Source organism: Anas acuta, chromosome 26, assembly GCF_963932015.1.
Source record: "Anas acuta chromosome 26, bAnaAcu1.1, whole genome shotgun sequence".
NCBI classification, from domain to species: Eukaryota; Metazoa; Chordata; class Aves; order Anseriformes; family Anatidae; genus Anas; species Anas acuta.
Window position 1 is genome coordinate 4,459,131 of NC_089004.1, and position 19,325 is coordinate 4,478,455.

A 19,325-nucleotide genomic window follows, 5' to 3' on the forward strand; every position below is an offset into this window, starting at 1 on the left:
CGCAGGAGACACCGCAGAGCCCCAGAGTTCATTACGAGTGGCAAGATATAGAAACCCCCGTGGAAATAAATACCTCTGAATGCAGCCACAACAACTCCAAGAGGCTGTGCGTGCGCAGAGTTTACCGGTGCTCAATTACCAGAGCCGTCCCGGGAGGCGCCGCAGAGACAAAAGGCTTCTCCCAGGACGTTCCCCTTTCTAAGGCTTCTATTTACCTCCTACCAGAAGCCCAGCAGGTAAAAAAAAGCCTCCTGAATATTCTTTTTTATGTCCCATCCATTACTTAGGGAATTAAAATGCCGTCTCCCTGCCATCCAGGCCTCCCCACGATCTCGTTTGAAGCCGAGGAGGCTGGCAGGCTGCAGATGGGATCAGGTCTACCGAGACTTGAAAATTACACATCCCATATAATTTCTTTTTTGACCTAAACTACAAAGCCTCCCAGCCCTTTTTATGCTACACACGCCTTGGAGACAAGCTGCTGGTTTTACTAGTCAAATACCACGTTCTCTGGGAAAGTCTTGGAAATCCTATGTAAATCCAAAGCTACCGAAGCAGGAGTTGAACTTCAGAGGGGTGTCACCGGCTGCTGTGCCAACGGGGATGCTCCTGGAGGGCTCAGGGTCCCCCTGGTCCTTCTGCAGATGTTCCTGGAGGTCTCAGGGTCCCCCTGGTCCTTCTGGAGATGCAAACCCCGCCGTGCCCCAAGCAGCCTTCGTGCAGGAGCAGTGCAGCACCGAGAGGTGCTGGCAGGCGATGTCCCTGCTCCTTGGGGAGCGCTCCCCAAAATTACCTGTCAGCATCTGCTCGCTCCTCTCCTTCCCGAAATTACCCCACCGATTACTTTGAGGAGGGCAGGGCTGTCCCACGATGGACGTATCTACCTGCTGGGCTCAGCTCCCCGCTCTCCTGCTCCTTCCTCCTCTTTCCAACGTGAAACAGAAGCACTGGGGATGGACACTTGAGTTTTTAATAAAAATCGCCAGAAAAAAGGTGCTTTTGGTGAAGGTTTAAGAGCTGGAGACGTACTCATCGCCCCATGAACTGCATCAGAGACATTGCAAGCAATGATTTTCCTAAAATCATTACTGGATGCAGATTATCACTGCAGTATTACAGCGCCTACAAATCCGAGCACGGCGCAGTACAAGCGGCAGCAGCCCGATAAAGATCTCTTCTGTCAGTCAAAACGCTAAGCTGGACGTTTTCAAGTTTTAATTGCCAGGCTGCAAAATACAGACTGGCTTCCTCGGCTGTAATTGCGTAATTTATGTGAGCTCGTACAGCGCAAATGTCACTTCCTCGGTAGTTTTTCCCTACTTTTCCCTTTTTTTTCAGGCTCAAAAGCAACCAGTGCCCCTATAAGACAGGGAAGGAGTTGTATTAAGTGGTGGTTATGACTTGCAGTGGTAAGGAGGTGTTGTTAGCACATGCAGTCGGACATCAGCGCCCAGTCTGAGCACGGGGTACGCCAGCCCACCTGCCATACAGCAAGTTTGGTGAGTAAGACCCATGATTAAGTTAAAAATCTGTAGCCTAATCGAAACGCTTTGTGCCTGCAACGTAAAGCAGGGAGCCAGTCCCTACATGGACAATGGCTTGGATCAGCAGAGCAGAAAGCAATTAAACTCCTCTGTCATCAAGATGTCACCCCACAGGCACGAGCGCTGAGCTGGCCACGGAGGCTGCTCTCACGCATGCCTGGATCCCCTGAGCTCAGCTAATCCTGGTTACAAAGATCTCGCTGAACACCACGCGGCGTGGCGGGGGACACAGCCCTTTTTTTGGGGGGGCCTTAACCCGAACCGAGCCAACCCCGCTTCGCCAGGCTGCAGGTGAGGACGAGGTAAAAGCCCTCTGCAGGCTTCACAGCAGCTCCGAACCAGATGTGAGAGAGCTGAAGGGAAACGAGGTGGGGAAACTGCCCGAGCAGTCACCTCCCCGGGGCATGAAGCTGCTCCGTGGGACTCAGCTCTGAAACCCAACCAACAGCTCTGACACCGCTCAGCCCGGCTTTACACACAGGAGAGCTGAACTTGGGCAATTTTGTGCTCAAACCCAGTTAAAATCTCTTGTTACCCAGTGAAAATCTCTTTTTTTGGCTTGGTCACAGACTTCAAGTCAGTCTTTCCAGGCATGCTTCAAGTGAATCCTTGCTCCCCAGTGCAGAACTGAAGGGTGTTTTGAACCGCAGGGTGTTTTTGCTGCCCCTACACTCAGAAATCAGCTTCGCAACTCTGAACCAGGGCCCTGTGGCAGGAGATGCAATACTGCGATGGCCTTGAACAGCAGCCAGCAAACAGCGTGGAAGGCGGCTTTGGTAACGGGGCTCCAACTCCCCAGGCCTCGGGACAAAGCACACGGCGATCACGAAGCCCAGGGGCTCGGCTGGCACGAGGGGCGGTCGTGTTCTGCTAGAAAGAGCCGGACACATGTGCAATCCAGGCGATTCCTTTCAAGAAGACAATTTAAGAGGCCTGATTGCTTAGAGAAACGCAAGCAAAGCTCTTGTACCATGTTTATTGTGGCTGCTGGAAAGCAGGAGACCTCTTTTGGCCACGGAAGACCTGGCCAAGGGGATTCAAAGACCCACTGGGTTGCCTGCATCCCCTCCTGAATTTCCACGGCAATAGGAGAGCAGCGACCTGGGAAGAGTCTCCCAAAAGCAGCGCCAGGGAGCTGTTGGGTAAGGAACGTGCGCACATCCCTGATCTGGCCGCTGAAACGGCTGCAAGAGAGAGAGCCGACGGAAAACTTTCCTGAATGACTTGTTCCAGCTCAGCAAGCAGCTACACGGGAACAAAGGCAGGGAGTCAACGCAAGCCATCCAGAAAAGCGCTCTTAAGTAAACCCTAAATGGACAATTAAGACGCAATGGTCTGTCTCCAAAGAAAACTCCGAGCTTTGTTTTTCCAGACAAAGGACCTGGGCCACGCAGGGAGCCCCGGAGAGCCGACCCTACCTGTCTCCAGAGAGGGGAGAGGTTCCTGCAGAGACTGAGTGGAGAACAAGAGAACAAGCCCTGGGGACGGGCAGGCACAGCCCAGCTTTTCGTTTTTTTTTTTTTTTTTTAAGAGCCACAAGGCTCCTGTTCTAAATAAGGCTTCAATACCTGCTTTTTAAAGGTCCCACCACCAGGTGCCCAGCGGCACCGCTCCACGCGCTCCGTGGGGTCTGTGGGGAAAGCGGCGCGGACCCACACCTTGCAGTCCGAGGTCACGGGGAATTTATAAAGAGGGAGACATCAAAGGTGGTTTTGTGACACTGAGCACCCCGAAATCCCAATTAACTCGGGCACAGCCACCTGGCTCTGGTGCTGCTGGAGGAGCCGGCCTCGTTTCCCAGCCCTCCTCTCGCTCCTTTTTTTTTAATCCAGGGCTTTATTTCTCCCCCCCCTCTTTTGCTTTTCCAGGGAGCTAAGGGAGACCTGCTCATTAAGCCTACCAAGAGGCAATAACCATAAAGCCTCCGCTCTTTACGCCATACGCCGGGTGCCACGAGAACCTTACAGCATCGTTAGCTGGAGTTTAATCACCACAAACTCCCACCAATTTCACTGCTAACGAGGCCGGGCTCCTCGGCGAGGATTTACCCCGATGGCCAACCCCCACCACCTCCAAAGGCTCACAAATCAAAGGTTTTCAGGCAAAAGGCAGGCTGGCGTCCCAGCACAGTCCCTGTGTGCAGTACAAGTGTTCAGAGCAGCCTGGTAATCAATTAAAAACGTAGCTATTATGCAACAATTACCAAAACACACGATTCCTATTTTTTTTTTTTAGCACAATAACCCAGGAGGCCCCTTCCACTCCGGTAGTTTTGACGCAATGACGGCATCCCTCGGAAAAGAGAAGTTCCGTTTTTGCAATTATTGGATTTTTTGGGGCCGTTCCTCATCGCAGGAGGGCATCCCAGCCCCCCACCGACACCCAGAGCCAGGAACTCACGGAGCTGTGCTGCCCTTGTTAGTCAGCACGGCGCTCTTGTACCAACCCTGCCCGTTCATCCCCTGCCCAAAACAGTTCCAGAAGAAGCCCAGCAGCCCCTTCCCCTTCCTGCTAACACCACAAATCACCCAAATCCTGCCCGAAAAGTCATCGTAGCGTTTCCAGAGAAGGTATTTCTTCTGTAACTCGGACTAGGAGGTGAAGTGATGGCAGCAGACAAGTTGGAACAACGTCCCTCGAAGCAGCGGCACAAAGATAGTGCTGCGCTGGCAAGTTTGTCGCCAAAAAAACGTAGGTACAAAACTCCAGGTGGGTTCCCTTGTTCTGGTACTCGCAAGCACTCGAAACAGAGCTTGGGGAAAAGGCGTTTTTATGTTAAATTAACGCCACCCCCCCCCCCCCCCAAACCACTCCTCTTTAAAAATAGCAACTCTACAGCTTACACAGGAGAAAAAGACGCCTTAAATTCAACAATTAAGTCAGAATTTAACTCGGCTCCTACAGCCTGAAACCAGCCCTTTCTTACCAGGTCTACCTTCCAGCACAGCTGAATCCGTTAGCAGATACAGCAACCAGAATTCAAAGACAGGGTAGAAAAAGAAAGGCAAATATTGGGATTTCTAAAGCGCAGGCAGAGGAGAACAAACCCTCTTAGCTCTGTTTTCAGAACACGTGGATTTGCTGCGAAACGCCATTTCCAACAAGCAACCCCAGTCCACAAAGACGTTTCCCATTCTGCCTACGTCCAGCGGAAATATTAATAGCTTTAATAATTATTAAACCCTCTCCCAACAGAAACTGGGCGGCACGGCTCAGCAGCTGCACGCAGACAGTTCGCAGAGCCCTCGGCCTGGCAAGGATCCCATGAAGACATCCCTGCTCACAATTCCCTGGGCGATCGTCTCACGCACGCAACACCGCTCGGTTTTTGCAGCAGAGTTTTTACTGCAGCCATCAGACGAGCTTGTTAAATTGGGAAAGGACTGAAAAAAAAAAAAAAAAACAACACAAAAAACAACAACACAACAAACTGGCAGCAGGAAACTGAATCATCCAAAATTCCCAACTCTGCTAAAGGTGAACGGCGGTTCTGTTTTTCCCTAAAGGCTTCACTTAAACACTTTGATGAGCCAAGGCCCATTAAGGAGTTTTAGATTCTCTGAGATTAATATTTTAAAAGCCATTCCTCTGGTACAAGATACCTCGAGAGAAGACTTCTGTGCCTCCTCCAGAAGAGGAGCGAGGCTCGGGACTGTTCACTAGATGCTGGTGATGCGGTCACCGCTCAAAGGAGACCAGAAAGTTTCTGAGCATCCTAAGGAAAACAAATTCAGTCGTGGAAAATCACTCTGCTTCCTAACAACCATCTTAGGAGGGAGCTCATCACCGATTAGCCTTTCCAGGACGACACTGCTTTGGGGTTATTTTGACAAAGTTGGGTCTGATTTCCCCAAAAGGGTCATGGCGACTACGAAGCATTTCTGTTCCTCACCCCTCGCACCCTCAGTGGCCTTAAATTCGAAACCAGCAATGGATAATTCCAATAAACTTGGATGAAAAGATTAAGGATGAGCTGTTAAATGTAGGAAGGACCAAGAGTGGTTCCCTCCTGGGAGCAGGCCCATGTGCTAGGAGAATAACATGATCACCATGGGCGTTCACCAGCTCCTGGGGCAGTCGTGCTGTGTCTGAGCGCTCCTCTGAGCCACGACCCCGCACCTTATCCTGCCCAGCTCCCACTTCGGAGCTCCTGAGCTCCGATGAGGGTCAGCAGCAGGAGAGGGCTTGCACCACCCTGGGGCAACTGCAGCACCTCTGCCACCCCTACTGCCATGGAAACAGAACCCAAGCGTTTGTCAACAAAGCATCCCTCGCCCAGGCCACCAAAGCGGCACTGCCCGCAAGAAAGGAGCTCGTGGTGCCTCCTCCTCACCTGCTGCCCTACAAAAGCTGCCTACAGGCAGTCCTGTACCTCTGTCCTTTACCTTTACGGGTGTAAAGCACACACATGCCCGCTGCTTTGGTCAAGCTGAAGGTGTGGATGGAGAGGCAGCCCTGGTTCAGAAGGCTGGGAGAAGTCCCACGGTTCAAAGGAAGTTTTCCCATAATCGGCAGCATTAGGTCGATGTACTACTGAAGGAGTTGTGGTTTTTTTTTCCTGTTGTTTTAGCCTTTGAACTACACAAAACACTCCAGCATTAGGAGAGCACTCTGCTTTCCCAAAATAACACAGACAAGTGTGTCACGAGAGCATGTCTGCACTCCCCCTCGCCCCTATCATAAATAACACAACCTCCATCGCGCTGACAACGGCCGCGCTCCGCTGCCCGAGGCTGGAGGCTGCGCTGTGGAAATGATGCAGAGGAGCTCAGATCCCGATGCAGAGCAGAGCCTTGCTCCATCTGCCCTCCATCAGAGCCTCTCCTCACCGAAAACATTTCACCTCCAGGTCCCGCTGGGGAGCACAGCTACCATTTCCCACCTGGGAGCAGAGGCGTTGGGTTTAGCGAGCCCGTTCAGGTCTGTAAGTACGGGTGGCACCGCACGGGCACCTCCACACCAAGGGGTTGCAACCCAGGGAGCCTCAGACCTTAGAAAATGTTCACAGAGCAGCAGGAGACACAGAAAAAGGAGGAAGATGGGTGAATGACCAGGCTACCAAACCAACTCACCCTGCTGGGAAAACTCGGAGACTACGGCTCAGGCAGAGCTTAAAACCACAACCTTTAAGCTATCCTGAGAAATACAAATTAATTTCAATGCCATTAATCAAAAATGCTGAATTATCCCAATACTGCTAGCTAGCTCCCAGCCTGCCTAAAGGAAAAGAAGAGGCAGGGGTAGGGATCCTCTTACATGACACCAGCGGGTCTCGCTGTGCACTGAGGCTCTCTCCAGCTCAGCCTCCGAGCACCTTGCCAATAATAGTCCTAGGAAAACGCTGAATGGGTGCAGTCAGCCAGAACCCCCAGTTAAAAATAAATATTTTAAGTTACCTCCAATAGACCCGCTTTACTGTGCTCTTTGCCAATTTGTAGGTTTCCGATTACTTTGATTTTATTTTTTTGAGGCTATTTTGCTTTCACCCATGGGGCGAAAAAGCCACCCAGACACAAAGAGAAGCTGGTTCGGCGCAGCTAGGAAGCTGGCTGCACAAAAACTGCCTGAAAATCTGCAGTTTGGGCAAGCTCGTGGAAAAAACTGTCAGTTTGGCATCCCAGGCATCATGTGTAAGGATCATACAATTCACCTTTTCAGCCCAAATCAAGGTAACGGGGCTTTTACAATCCAGATGCGACTGGGAGCAGCTTCACCTGCCCTGCCACGTCGGGCTGCTGGTACAAAGCCAGCGGAGAGGTTTCGTGCGGTAAAGCAAGAGATCAAACCCAGAGCAACGCCGGGTTACAACTCAGAAACCAGGACCGGTGAAATCGCAGAAGCTGCCAGTGGTTTCTGACCTAGTTTTCACTGGAGGAGACTCAAAGGAGCCGGGAAGAGCAAGACGAGGCTGAAGGTGCTGAAATTCCAGCACAGGAGCTTTGGGAGGGTGAAGGGGATGGCAGCGAGGGCCTGAAAACAGCCCAACTGCAACTGGGGCTGGAGGGAGCAAGGATGACAAGTTTAGGAGCTTTTGTTTAATGGTAAATGATTTTGGAGGAAGGAGGAGGGATGGGAGGACTCGTATGGGGTGGCAGCGAGGAGTGGGCTCCCTGAAGGACGAGTGTTGGGGTCGTGGCACCTCGGTGCACCGGGTTGGGTTGTGGGAGGTGGGCAGGAGCGGTCTGAGAACAGCACGAGCTGATTTCTGCAGGCCTGTTGGTTGCCTGGCTTCTGAGAAGGCGAACTGTGCTGCCAGCCACCTGCGCTGCTTTGCATAACGAGAAACATTGAAACCCCCCCATGCGAGGGAGGCAAGAACCGGAGACACCGGGGGCCCGGCGCAGCGATCGCAACCCGTGGGTCTCCTCCTGCTCCTCTCCTCATCCACCCCGCCAGCCCCACGGCCCCTCCAGGCCTGGTTTTAAGGCTCCTTAGGGAGCAGGACGTCGCTGGCCCGCACGGCAGATTTGGAAGCGACCTTTGTACCCAGCGCAGCGTTTCCAAGCTGCGAAGCGCGGGGAGAGATGGCGCTGGCGGCGATTAGAGGAGGGATGCGGCGGCTGCACAGAAAACCCACCTGTCAGGAAAGCGAGCCATAAAAAAAAAAAATAAATAAATAAAAATCAGGAGCAATTCTCCGCGAAGGGCAGCTGTGACGGCAGCGGCGCTGCCAGCCACTCTCAGCGCCGCACTTATCGCGCAAGGCAAACAGGAGCCACCAGCAGTTAATGAACAACACGGCCCCGAGGCCGGAGCGGAAAGAGCAGCTTGCTCCCCTGCAATCTTTTAATGAAAACCCAGCGATTCCAGCCCACCGCATTTGCTTACGAAAGCCCCATTTATTTTCGGCCCCGCGAAGCCGCGGCGGCGGCTGATTCACTCGCCCGATGTGCTCACAGGCCGGCTTAGGGGAGCTGCTGAAACGTCAGGGCGATGCTTATCATCCACGCAGCTTTACTACTTTTCTTGCAAGAGAAAAACAGAGAAAGGCAATTTAGAGATCAGGATTGACTAACTCGTCCAACCATCCTGGGACGGATCTCACCCAACGCGCACGCTGCTGAGCCTAGGAAAACAAGCCTGGGCCAGTTTTCTCCCTGTGCCCGACTCTGTCCTCTTTGACACTTCAAGCCTAATTAGCAGGGTGCCGAAGCTCTGCTTAAGACGCTCTTTGGTCGATCCTCACCAAGTCAGAGCCAGGATCCTAAAAGGATCCTAAAAGGATCCCGGAGAAACCCCACCAACACCCCGTGGGGCAGATCTCCCTTAAAAGCTGAAGCTTTTTGCTCTCGGGTGTCGGGGACACCCAAGCAGAGGTGCCCCGATGCTGGCTGAGACTCCAGGAACACGAGCATCAGTGGCACCACGGCACCATTTTACCACCTCCCTACCTTTGTGGGAGAATAATCGATAAATTCAGCCCAAACAGCAGCTTTCCCATCACAGAGGGAATCTACAGATGAAAAAAAAAAGCAGCTGAAAGCACCAAATGAAGCAGCCACGGGGTTTTCTGCCGTGCCGTGCCCTCCCACGTCACTGCCAGCACCTCCCGGCCAACGCCACCCTTCGGGGCGCTGGCTCCGTCCCAGCAGCTGCCCGAAGAAGCCGGCGCTGAGTTCTCCGAGGTGCTCCCTTCCCCCAGGCAGGCAGCCGGCGAGGAGCACAGACCCCGCACTGTTCCAGCCACGGCTTTATTTGCACTGCCAGGCTGGTGGGTAACAAACCCGCTCCAAAAATAAAAGCGACAAACAGGGGAAGAAAGAACACACTCTTCTGAACTGGCAAAAATCTACCCCTAAAAAAAAATAATTAAAAAAAAAATTCAGATGTTTCTCCGCTCCCCGCGAGGACACCTGCGAAAGTTCAGGTTACAACACATGCCAAAAATGAACACAAAAATGTTGCAGATAAGAGGAATAAAAACACACCACCTCTGCCGGCCACAGAGCTGCAGGAAGGCTCCCGGGTGCAAGCCCAAAAGCCCCGTGAGATTTCGGGCATGAGGACAGAGAATCTCTTTGGCCTGATGGAGCCCGGGCAGTTTGTTTAATTCCTGCATGCGGTGTGGCCGCTGAGCAGCGCTTAATTGGCTGCCCAAAATTTGGGGCTAAATATAACAATCCGCCCGAGCTCCAGGTCCTGCTTAATTCTGAGGTTGGAATAAAAGCGCGCTTCTCCCTGCCTTAAACGCAGCCTGAATGAGGAGTAACAGGCCTCGAGGTGGTGTTAAACGGCCCTAATTGTACGGGAGCTCCACGCAGGCGGCACCTCCACGAGATAAATCGATGGGAGATGAAGGAAGGGTCGCAGAGCCACGCCGGGCACTCGGCACCAAGCCCTCGGCGCCGCTCTCTGCAGGTTGGGAAAGCTGAGCAGTGCTACAGGTGCAGCGCAGCAATCGCCGCCGTGCCGCTCTGCTGGATTACGAGCAAAGTCCTCGTTACGTCCGTAAACGATTTCCACATCGAGCCCTGGAAAAAAGCTCGCAAGTGCTCGCAACCACACTGCGGATCTCAAGCAGATCCGAGAAATCCCATTTATTTTTACAGAGGGTATGAATGATTTACTTGATCTGTCTTTTCCTCCCTCCCCGTTTCCCAAATTAAACTACAAGCTGCCTCCGGAGCGGATCTGCATGCTCCAGGGCCCTCGGTCTGCTCCCAGGCTCCGGGCTGGGAGAACTGGGTGACTCTGGGTTTGGTTTTACCCTACAACTGCTCATATTGTGATTTTCCTACTCCTTCAGAAAGCCAGGCTTCTGGAACACAGACGAGCACCGGTGGCTGGCTGTTACCTGTGTCCTCTTCATCAGCGCCAGGGTACATGGACCCACAGCAATGTGAAAGGCACTTTAGAAAACATTTTTGCTTTTTTGTGCATTTAGGGGAAAAAAAGATTGCCTTCTTTTTGCATTTTGGAAAAAATAATTTGCTCTTCTTTGCGTTTTGGAAAAAAAATTTTGCTTTTCTTTGCATTTGGGAAAAAATTTTTTTGCTTTTCTTCTTTGTAGGCAAAAAAAAAAAAAAGAGAAGTACCAGCTACTTCCCCACTGACCCCCCGAGGCCACCGATAGCTGAGGTTCTTTTATCCTGGAGCCCCTCCTGTGTCAGAATGGGGCTGGGACCACCCGGCCGCGAGGTCGCCGCCACGCGCTGCAGAGCGGCCAGCCGAGCTCCTCCGCGCGTCTTAAGGGCCTATTTCTGGGCGTGCGGGAGGTTCTTAATTCCACGGGAGGTCACGATTCGGGCTCGGAGCGCCGTGGAAGCGCGGCCAGGTGCCGTCAGCATTTCCCCGAGCCATCTGAGCGAAGCAGGGACGCAGGAGCCGCGGGTTCAAAGAGCTGCGGGGCCCCGGCTGTCGTCAGCAGCGCGTGCATCGGAGGCTGCCCAAGGGAAGGCGGCCGCCCCGTGACTCGCGGCCACCCCACGCTCTGACCCGCGTGAACTTCTCCCTGGCTTTGGCTCTGAATCACGCCTTTTTTTAATTTTTTTTTTCTTTTTTACCGCGCCGGGGAGGCGCTGAGTCGAGGCGACCCGATGGGGCCCGGCCTCACCACACCTCCGGCGAGCGGCGGACGCCCAGGGAACGACTTCAAAGGAGCAGAGCTGAAGCTCTGGCTGCGAGCGAGGGCTGCTCCCCTCCCTCAGCCCCGTGGCCAGGTGAGCCCAGCGTGGCCACCCGCCTTGGAAGGCTCCCAGCGCACCATTTCCGCTTGCCCAAGCTCGGGCAGGGCGGAAAAATTCGCCTCCTCGCCACCCCGCCCGTGCTGGGCTGTGAAAAATTGATGCTCCGTGCGGGGTCTGGAGGGAGAGGAGGGATTTAGGGCACTGTCTGCACGAGGCTCGGTCCCATGGGAGAGGTAGAGCCGGGCTCGGGCACCCAGCTGGCTGCCCTGGCACCGGGGGAACAGGCGCAGAGCCGCCGCCGCGTGGGCAGGGGTGCGTGGAGGAGCTGAACCACAACCCGTATCCTTTGCATACCACACGGCCAATTTTTCTTGTCATTCAGATGCGCTCAGGCCTTTTAAATCTCCCTGCGGCGAGCTGCACGGGTTAACGCCGAGCAGCCAACGTGATTTCTTTCCGTTTATCCACGGTCCTGGCTACCAGGAGGTCTGGATTCATTTTCGGTACCAAGCCCAGCCTCAGCGCCCCTCTCTGCCCCAGTCTCTGCTGCCTTTTGCAGTTCCTGAAGCCCGTCCTGCCTGCAGGAGCTCCATGTCCTCTAGGTCCAAGTTGTTGTCGACTTCTTGAAGCCTCGGAGGAACTCTCAGCTCTTTGATTCCCAACACGGGCACTCGTTGGGTTTTCCTGGCCCCGACTCCCCGCACCCAGAGCCTGCCTTTTGCACAGCACCTTTAATCCTGCCCAAGGACCTGGGGGAAGAGATTTGTCCCCTGCCATCAGCCTTCCCCTCGGTGTGCTGGCACCGAACGGGCTGGGATTGTCCCAGGGGAGAAAAAGGGTGGCACGGAGAGCTCGGCAGGCTCGGCGCTGCCAATTCCCTCGTCCCCTTCTTTTTGGGGGCTGCGGGAGGCAGGAACGCAGCCCGCTCCGCTTGCTCGTGGAAAGCGGGAGCCAAGAACAACTGCAATCAGCGCCGGAGCCGGAGAGGTACAACAAAACTCACCCAAACATCAAGTCTAGACACTGAAATGTGGAAATATGATTCAAGCAACCACAACTGGCACGCAACGGATCGATCGCAGCCCGTCGCGGAACAGGCCCTCGGTGAGCAAAAGCAGAGACCGAAGATTAAATTAACGTCTTCCCCTTCTTTTTTAGAAAAATATGGATCCTCCGGGCATCACGGCACAGGGCGAGCTGGCGTTTCTTCCAGCCTGCTGGGCGGTTTGCTGGGCCTTTGAGCAGCGCGCCTGCCCTCGCTAAATGACGCTAATTAGCTGGATGTGCCCTCCCAGCATCGGGCCTACACGAAGCAAGCTGCTGCTCCAAGGTGCCTGCCCTCTCATCCAAGGGTGGCCCATCAGCTGAGGGGCAGGGGGCTCCAAATACCCCTGCCAAGCAGCCGAGGGGATGTTTGCACTGACAAAAGCCAAATCCTACAAGGTTTAGGCGAGGAGCTGCTCTTAGGAAGTTTCAGGGCGCTCACTAATCCCATCCCGCGTGGACGTAAACCCCCAAAATCTCTGTCTGCCATGAAACCTGTGGCACAATTCGGAGTGGCTGATGAAGCCAGCAGAGCAATTCCAGCCCCGCTTGCAGCACCAGGCTGGGATCAGGCTGGCAGCCACCAGAGCCAGCCCTCTCCCCGTGGTGACCTACTTTTCCCGTGGGAGGCATGCCCCGGGCCCACAGCTGGAGCCACAGGTTCCACGCACGGCACGAGGAGGCTGTGAACACGGAAAACGTCTTGGTTTGCCCCAAAAGCCTTAGGCTGAGGTCTTCTCTCGGTCCCAAAAGGCGAGGGCAGCTCCGGTGCCGCGCAGAGGGTTAAGAGCTGTGGGGCTGGGAAGGCTGGAGGCGGGCGGAGGTGGGCAGCTCAGCGGAGCCGTGCTCACAAGCGGTGACCTCTTTTCAAGAGAAGCAAAGGCTGGGTTCTTGAAGTTAAAAAGGCACAAATCCAAGGTAAAGAAAGGAGAGAGCAGGCGCGCGGGGCGGTGTTTTTGCTCGCCTGCCTCCTGGCTGGAGCGGGTTGGGGTTTGGACGGCCGCTCCCCCGCTGCAGCGGCGCCGCACACCGCCAGCCTCCTGCCTCCAGAAACAACTCTTAAGGAAAAAAAAAAAAAAAAAAGCCCCAAAAGGCGATGCTGGGTTACCACGGCGTGCAGAAGTTGCCTGATGTACGCTGGACGTTTCCAAGCAACACTTGAGCTACTCTAGAAAACTCTTATCAGCAAGTGCAGGCTCCTCTCCTGGCCAAGGCTGCTGGAGAAGCCTCCCCTGGATGCACCCCGGACAAAATATTAGCACAGTCCCTGTCAGCAGGAGCTTCTTCTCGTCAGAATTAAGCTCGCTGCAGATAATGGTGCCTCCAGAAAGGGCATCAACCTGAATTATTCAGAAATAATTCGAGCTCAGCCTTCGGGGGGTTATAGGACTTGCCCCCGAGCCCGGAGCAGGCAGTGCGTTCCCTCTCCGGGGTGTTTGGCACGGGATTTCCCACTAGCAGCACCTCTCCGAAGCCCACCCCATCCCGTGCAGCCCCCTCTCCTCCTGTGTGTGAGCAGCAGAACCCCTCAGTCAGCCGAAACGTGCTCTTTCTCCCGCGGATTAGCTGGCACACACACACACACGAGCGTGACGCACGCGGCCTGTCCCTGCCCACCCCGCCACGCACAAACGCCGGGATTTGGAGAGGTTTTACAAGTCACAGCCAGAGCCAGGCACACAGGAATCGTTCTGCAGGCGACGTGGAGCAGGCTAACGAGACCCCAAACGCTTCCCCAAATCAAGCACAGCAGCAAGAGGCTCTCGTGCCATCCCCACGGAGCCGGCACGGTGTGGGGAAGGTGTTTCAACAGGCACCGAGCTCTGCCAAGAGGCGCTATGACAAAACCCAACTGGACAGGCCGGAGGGATTCAGAAGGAGCCCGATGCTGTAGGATCACCCACCGGTCCCGAAAGGGCACTGCGAGGTGGGCTGACTGCTCCTTGGGGGCGTCTGACACATGTTTTGTCTGACCTGCTTCAGAGCAACGTAAAAAATTGATTCATTTCCACCTTTGGTGCTGTCTGAGTTCAGTAAGAAATCAACTGCGGAGCGAGCTGACCAGGAGCACGGGTTTAGCCTCGGAATCACCAGGATCCAGCTGCTGGATCCATTGATACGAGTGCCAAAACACTCCTTAAAAATATAAAAATCTCAGGGGTTAATCCTCAGGTTCACTTCCCCCAGAGCTGTTGAGAGCAAGAAGTTCTTACAGGCCAAACTCGACCCCTCTGATTAATCGCCTCCTCTCAGGGCGGACGATTTGCTGATAAAAAGCAGATCCCACTGATAAAAAAGCACCCTGAGTCGCAGGGATTCTGTCCCAAACTTTCTATTTTCCCCTGGCACGGCACCAATTAGACCTACTTCTGTAGTCTGCTACCACCAGCACAAAAAGAAAAAAGAAAAAAAAAAGCATAATGGGTTTATAATTTGCCACCGAATCCCATAGCAACTGTACGTCACTTTGGATGTAAATTACAGACAATTCTTCCCCGTGCAATTTGAAAAGTACAGAGACAAAGCTCTAATTTCGGCGGCCCTAAATGCTACATGGGCGAGGGAAAAAGCTACCCCAAATCAGCCAACGGGAAGCGCCAGGGGCCGGCACGTTCCCCGTGCCCCGTGTCAGGCGTTTCTTTGTCCCCTGCCTCGCTCAGGGAGGGCAGGGCAGCAGGGGAAGGTTCGTTCTGCATATCCTGTCCCGTTTGTGCTGATGGCGAGGAGCCCTACGTGTACGACGAGCTTCCTCCTCCCCGGGCAGCCTCCCCTGGGCTGATTCATCGCGTCGTGTCACCGGCTCATGTTCCCGATGGCGTAAGAGCTTCGATTCTGACGGACGACGGCATGGGTGAGTTAAGAGGGCAGGAAAAAACAGGTTAGAGGAAAAAGAGGAGTGATGCAAAGAGCCCGCAGATAAAATTCGATGAGGCCTGATTCAAAAGCCAGCTCGGGCTTCTCCCTCTGACACCTGCGAGAGGCTTTCAGCTCCCCGGCCGGCACCACGCAGCCCCCGCAGCGCCCTGCTCGAAAGGCAGAGGCTGGAAAAGTCCTCACAAAACCCGGCAGCTTCGGGGCTCTGCTCGACCCCGGCTTGGAGGGAGAACTTTTGCCAGATTAAAGCGCGGGGAAGGTGGCTCGGAAGCCGCGCTCGCCACACCACGGTTCCAAAATTTGATTTAACAAAGCCTGGGGGCAACGGGCTTGGGTTATCTGCACCCAACCCCCCGATAAATATTTGTGCACCTGCCGAAGTTCACCAGCAAACCGAGCGGTGGCTGTGGTTCAAAACGTTTCGTGTGGCAGGGGCAGGGAGGAGTTAGCACGGGAGCACCACCTCCAGCATCACCCTGTCCACAGCGGGGGTGCCAGAGCCCCCCAATAACCCCCCAAAATCTGGCATCCACAGGGGCTGCCCGGCCCCATAAAGCCCTAAATACAAGAAAAAAGGCACGCGGCCGCCGTCAGCTCCTTTTTGACCAGAAGGCACCGTGCAGGCTCGCCAGCTCTGCTCCTTAAACCACGCCACCCATTTTTTAGATAAATAGGTGAAAGTGGGGAAATTCCCGGGGAAGGTTTCCGGGATTTTTTTCCAAGCCAGCAGCAGCGGCCCTACAGCCAGGTCCGCCGCGTAGCTTCACCCACGGAGTGAAGATTTCTCCATAGCAGGGCCCCCGGGATGCTGCTGAAGGGTGGGAAAGAAGGAAAATTGGGAAACGAGGCAGAGGCACGAGGGGTTCCTGTGCCCCTCACCCCGCACTGCAGGAGCTGGGGTCAGATAAATGGGGATGGGAAGAAATCACGCCTTGGTTTTTGGGGTGGGGGAGTTGGGAAGGCTCCACACAGCCCCCACGGACACCCAAAGGGATGCAGGAAAGGGAAGGGGATGGTGGAGGGGGTCCCTTGGAGAGCCAGAAGCGGGTTTGGGTTAAGGGATGGGGCCGGTGCTGAGCGGGGCAGCCTCCCAGCACGCAGCTCTCAGCTCCACAACCACGGGGGAGCGGTTTCAGAAAGCTGCGAGCGTCCCGAGGAGCAGGTGGGTGACCTCCCGCGGGGCCCCTCAAGAAACCCCACGGCGTTTTTGCTACGAGATGACTTTTTTCTTTCGGGTACCCTGCCCTCACTGAAGAAAGACCTCGCACGGACCGCGAGGAGCGCGCAGTCCTCAAACACCAGGCACCACTGCACCAAAACCCATCGGATTTCCTCGCTGGGACGCAGACATTTTGGCAGGGAGAGGCTCAGGAGGACAAATTTTGCTTCCCCACATCCCTGCTGCCTGCTCTGCCCAGGGCACAGCCCCACACCGAGCGCTCTGGCACGAGGGGCACTAAACCCAAGCAGCCGGGCGCTGCTTTTTGGATTTCTGTCACCCCAACACACGATGAGCAGACCAAAAACCAACTCAAGCAAGCGGCTGGAGACGTTCCCCCATTTTTTTTCCCCATTTACCTACTGCAGAGCAAACTAAACGGGAGCCCACGGAGATCCTCGGCGGAGCAGGGGCTGGAGAAGCTGCTGAGAGCCAGGAGCGTGCGTGTTCAGCAGCCCACTAATTGCGGCGGCGTTCGCTGCCCCGACCGGCCAGCTCCCCTGCCCTTCTCCTCTCCTGCCCAGTTAATCACCAGCAGCCTCTGCCTGTTCCTCCTCTGGGCGGCGGGGAAGGAAGCAAAGTTCATTAGTGGCCCTCGGCCACCAAACGAGCCCGAGACCAGACTTCATTTAGAAAATAAACACCACGATTCATGCGCGACGCGGCCCCAGAATAGCCGCCCGAAATATTTAACGCAGCTGCCTGGAGCCTTCCTACTCTCCCTCCCCCGAAAGAAAAGGCTCTCCCCTCGTTCCCTCACGAATTTCTCCCCATTTTTTTTTTTATTTTCCATTTTTCAGAAAAAAAATTAAAAAAAAAAGCTATCAACCCGGCCTGTCCGAGCTACCTTTATTGCTCCTGAAGCCTCGCAGCGCCGATAAACACTCATTAAAATCCAAGTTGATAAAGCCTGGCACGGCAATTACCTTCGTCCTCACGCCGAGATTGCCCAATTCAGCGCCGTGATGTAACCAACACCCCAAATTAAAAATAGTGCGGTGACAACATATGGTTTATCCTACAGAAGCTGGCAGGCAGGACGCTGCTAATGACAAACGGGTTGGGTTCCCAGCTCCCCCCCCCCCTTCCCCAGCTCCCCGGCAAGGTGAAGAGACGGCTACAGCCTCGCGGGATCGGAGGAGGAAAGGGGGGGGGGGGGAAATTAAAAAAAAAAAAGACAAAAACCGCACTGAAAAGCACAGCTCCCTCATTCCTCCCCGCTGCACGGCGGCGACAGATGCCGCGCGTTGCCATTATTCCGTATTTACCCGGCGAAGCAGCTCCCTGGCCGCCGTTCAAGGAAAGCTCTCGGAAGAGACAATCTGGAAATTTCAAAATACGGCCCCAGAACCAAGCCGCCCCCCCCCACCCCACCCCCCCGGGAGCGTCGCACCGGGCTCGGGAGGGGGTGACAGCGAGAGGGGGGGGTGACAGCGATTTGGGGACCCCACGGTCACCGAGGAGAGGGGACAAAAAGAGCCCCCGGGGGTGGCAGTGAGATGTGTCGTCCCCCCCCCAAGTCACCTTCTGGGGGGGCCACACGCCGACACCCCCCAGCCCCACCGAGGGCTCACCGGGGGGGGCACAACACGCCCCAAACACTCACCTATGGGGGTGGGGGGGCACCGACACCCTTCAAACACCAATTTGGGGGGGCAGGGACAGGGGTGCGCCCCCCCCCAAGGCCATCAGGGCACAGAGGGGGGGGCAACGAGCCCCACCCCCACCCTCAGGCCTGTAGGGATGGGATCGCCCCCACATCTCCCCCTATAAATGGGGGGGGCGGTGTCCCCATCCTCTGACAGAGAGCTGGGGGGGGGGGGCAGAACCTCCCCCACCCCCTCCCAGAATGGGGGGGGGCCGCGTTCCTCCAATCTCCCCACACAGAATTAGGGCGTTCAGGCCCCCCCCAACCCCCTCAGAATCGGGGGGGGGGGGCCGCGCGCCCCCATCTCCTCACACAGAATTTGGAGGGGGGGGGGGGGCCAAAACCCCCAACCCCACCTCCCTATGGCCTCAAACAGAGCCGGGGGGGGCAGAAATCCCCCAAAAACCTTCCTCCCAACCCTCGAAACCTCCAAAATCTCCTCATTTTCCCTCAAAAAGGGGGGGCTCGCACCACAGGGGGGGGCTCACACCATAAGGGGGGGGTCACACCATGGGGGGGGGGAGGGGAACCGCCCCCCTCACCCCACAACCCAAGGCCCCCTCGAGGAGGAGGAGGAGGAGAAGGAGGCCGAAGGGGATCTTAAAGCCCCCCTCAGCGCCTCGGCCTCATGGCGGAGCCTTCCTCACCCTCCTCCTCCTCACAACCCCCCCCTCACCCCCCCCCAAACTCCAAAAAAAAAATTAAAAAAATACCTCATAAACCCCCCCCAAAAACACCCCCGGGGGTTTTACCTTAGAGGCCTGGTAGCTCTCGAAGGCTCGCAGGGCGCTTTCCGTCAGCTTGACGTGAAAAACGGAGACGCGGGTGCCGCGGCCCAGGCGGCCGCAGGACAGCCCGTACCCGCGCTCCGCCTGCAGCGCCGCCATCTTGGGACCGTCTCTCCCCCTCCGCGCCCGGGCCGCCGGGGCCTCCCGCCCCCCCCCCTCCCTCACCCCGCCTCCTTTAAGCCCCGCCCCCAAGCATGTGAATTATTCATGAGCCCGCCGCTGGCTCCGCCTATAGGGTGGAGGGAAGGGGGGTCGCGAGCTTGTTGCTAGGGTGAGGAGGAGGGAGGAGAGGGAGGTGATTGGTCGCCGGCTGGCGGCGGAGGGGATGGTGATTGGGTGGAGGGAGGGGGGATGTAAATGAGGGCCGCGGGGGATGCTGGGGGGGGTGGGTTGAGGTGGGCAGAGGGGGGTGGAGGGGCGGCGGGGAAGGAGTTCCGCGCTGCGGGGTGGGGGTGCAGGGCCCGTGGGGCTGCTCCTCGGCTTCAGGCTCGGGGAATGGGGGCAGGCCGCGGCTTTAGGGCCCGGGGGGGTCCCCTGGGGGCTCCGGGATCGGGGCCTTCCCCAGGGGACACGGCCTCTCTC

The 19,325-nt window shown here is 55.9% G+C and overlaps 2 protein-coding genes across 3 annotated transcripts in view; one reads left to right on the forward strand and one right to left on the reverse strand.

Annotated features, from left to right (window-relative positions):
- ELL (elongation factor for RNA polymerase II) overlaps positions 1–18,886 on the reverse strand; it is a 48,498-nt gene extending 29,612 nt beyond the window's left edge. The window contains exon 1 of one of the 2 annotated variants that reach the window (XM_068661250.1): positions 18,708–18,886. In XM_068661250.1, the coding sequence (XP_068517351.1) occupies positions 18,708–18,842 (135 nt within the window). In that variant the 5' untranslated portion in view covers positions 18,843–18,886. Of the gene's footprint in view, positions 1–17,154; positions 17,212–18,707 lie in introns of those variants that run through there. The other variant, XM_068661251.1, reaches the window with a different exon arrangement.
- Positions 1–19,325, forward strand: part of UBA52 (ubiquitin A-52 residue ribosomal protein fusion product 1) — a 113,122-nt gene that overhangs the window by 84,160 nt on the left and 9,637 nt on the right. The gene's annotated exons all lie outside the window — the stretch shown is intronic.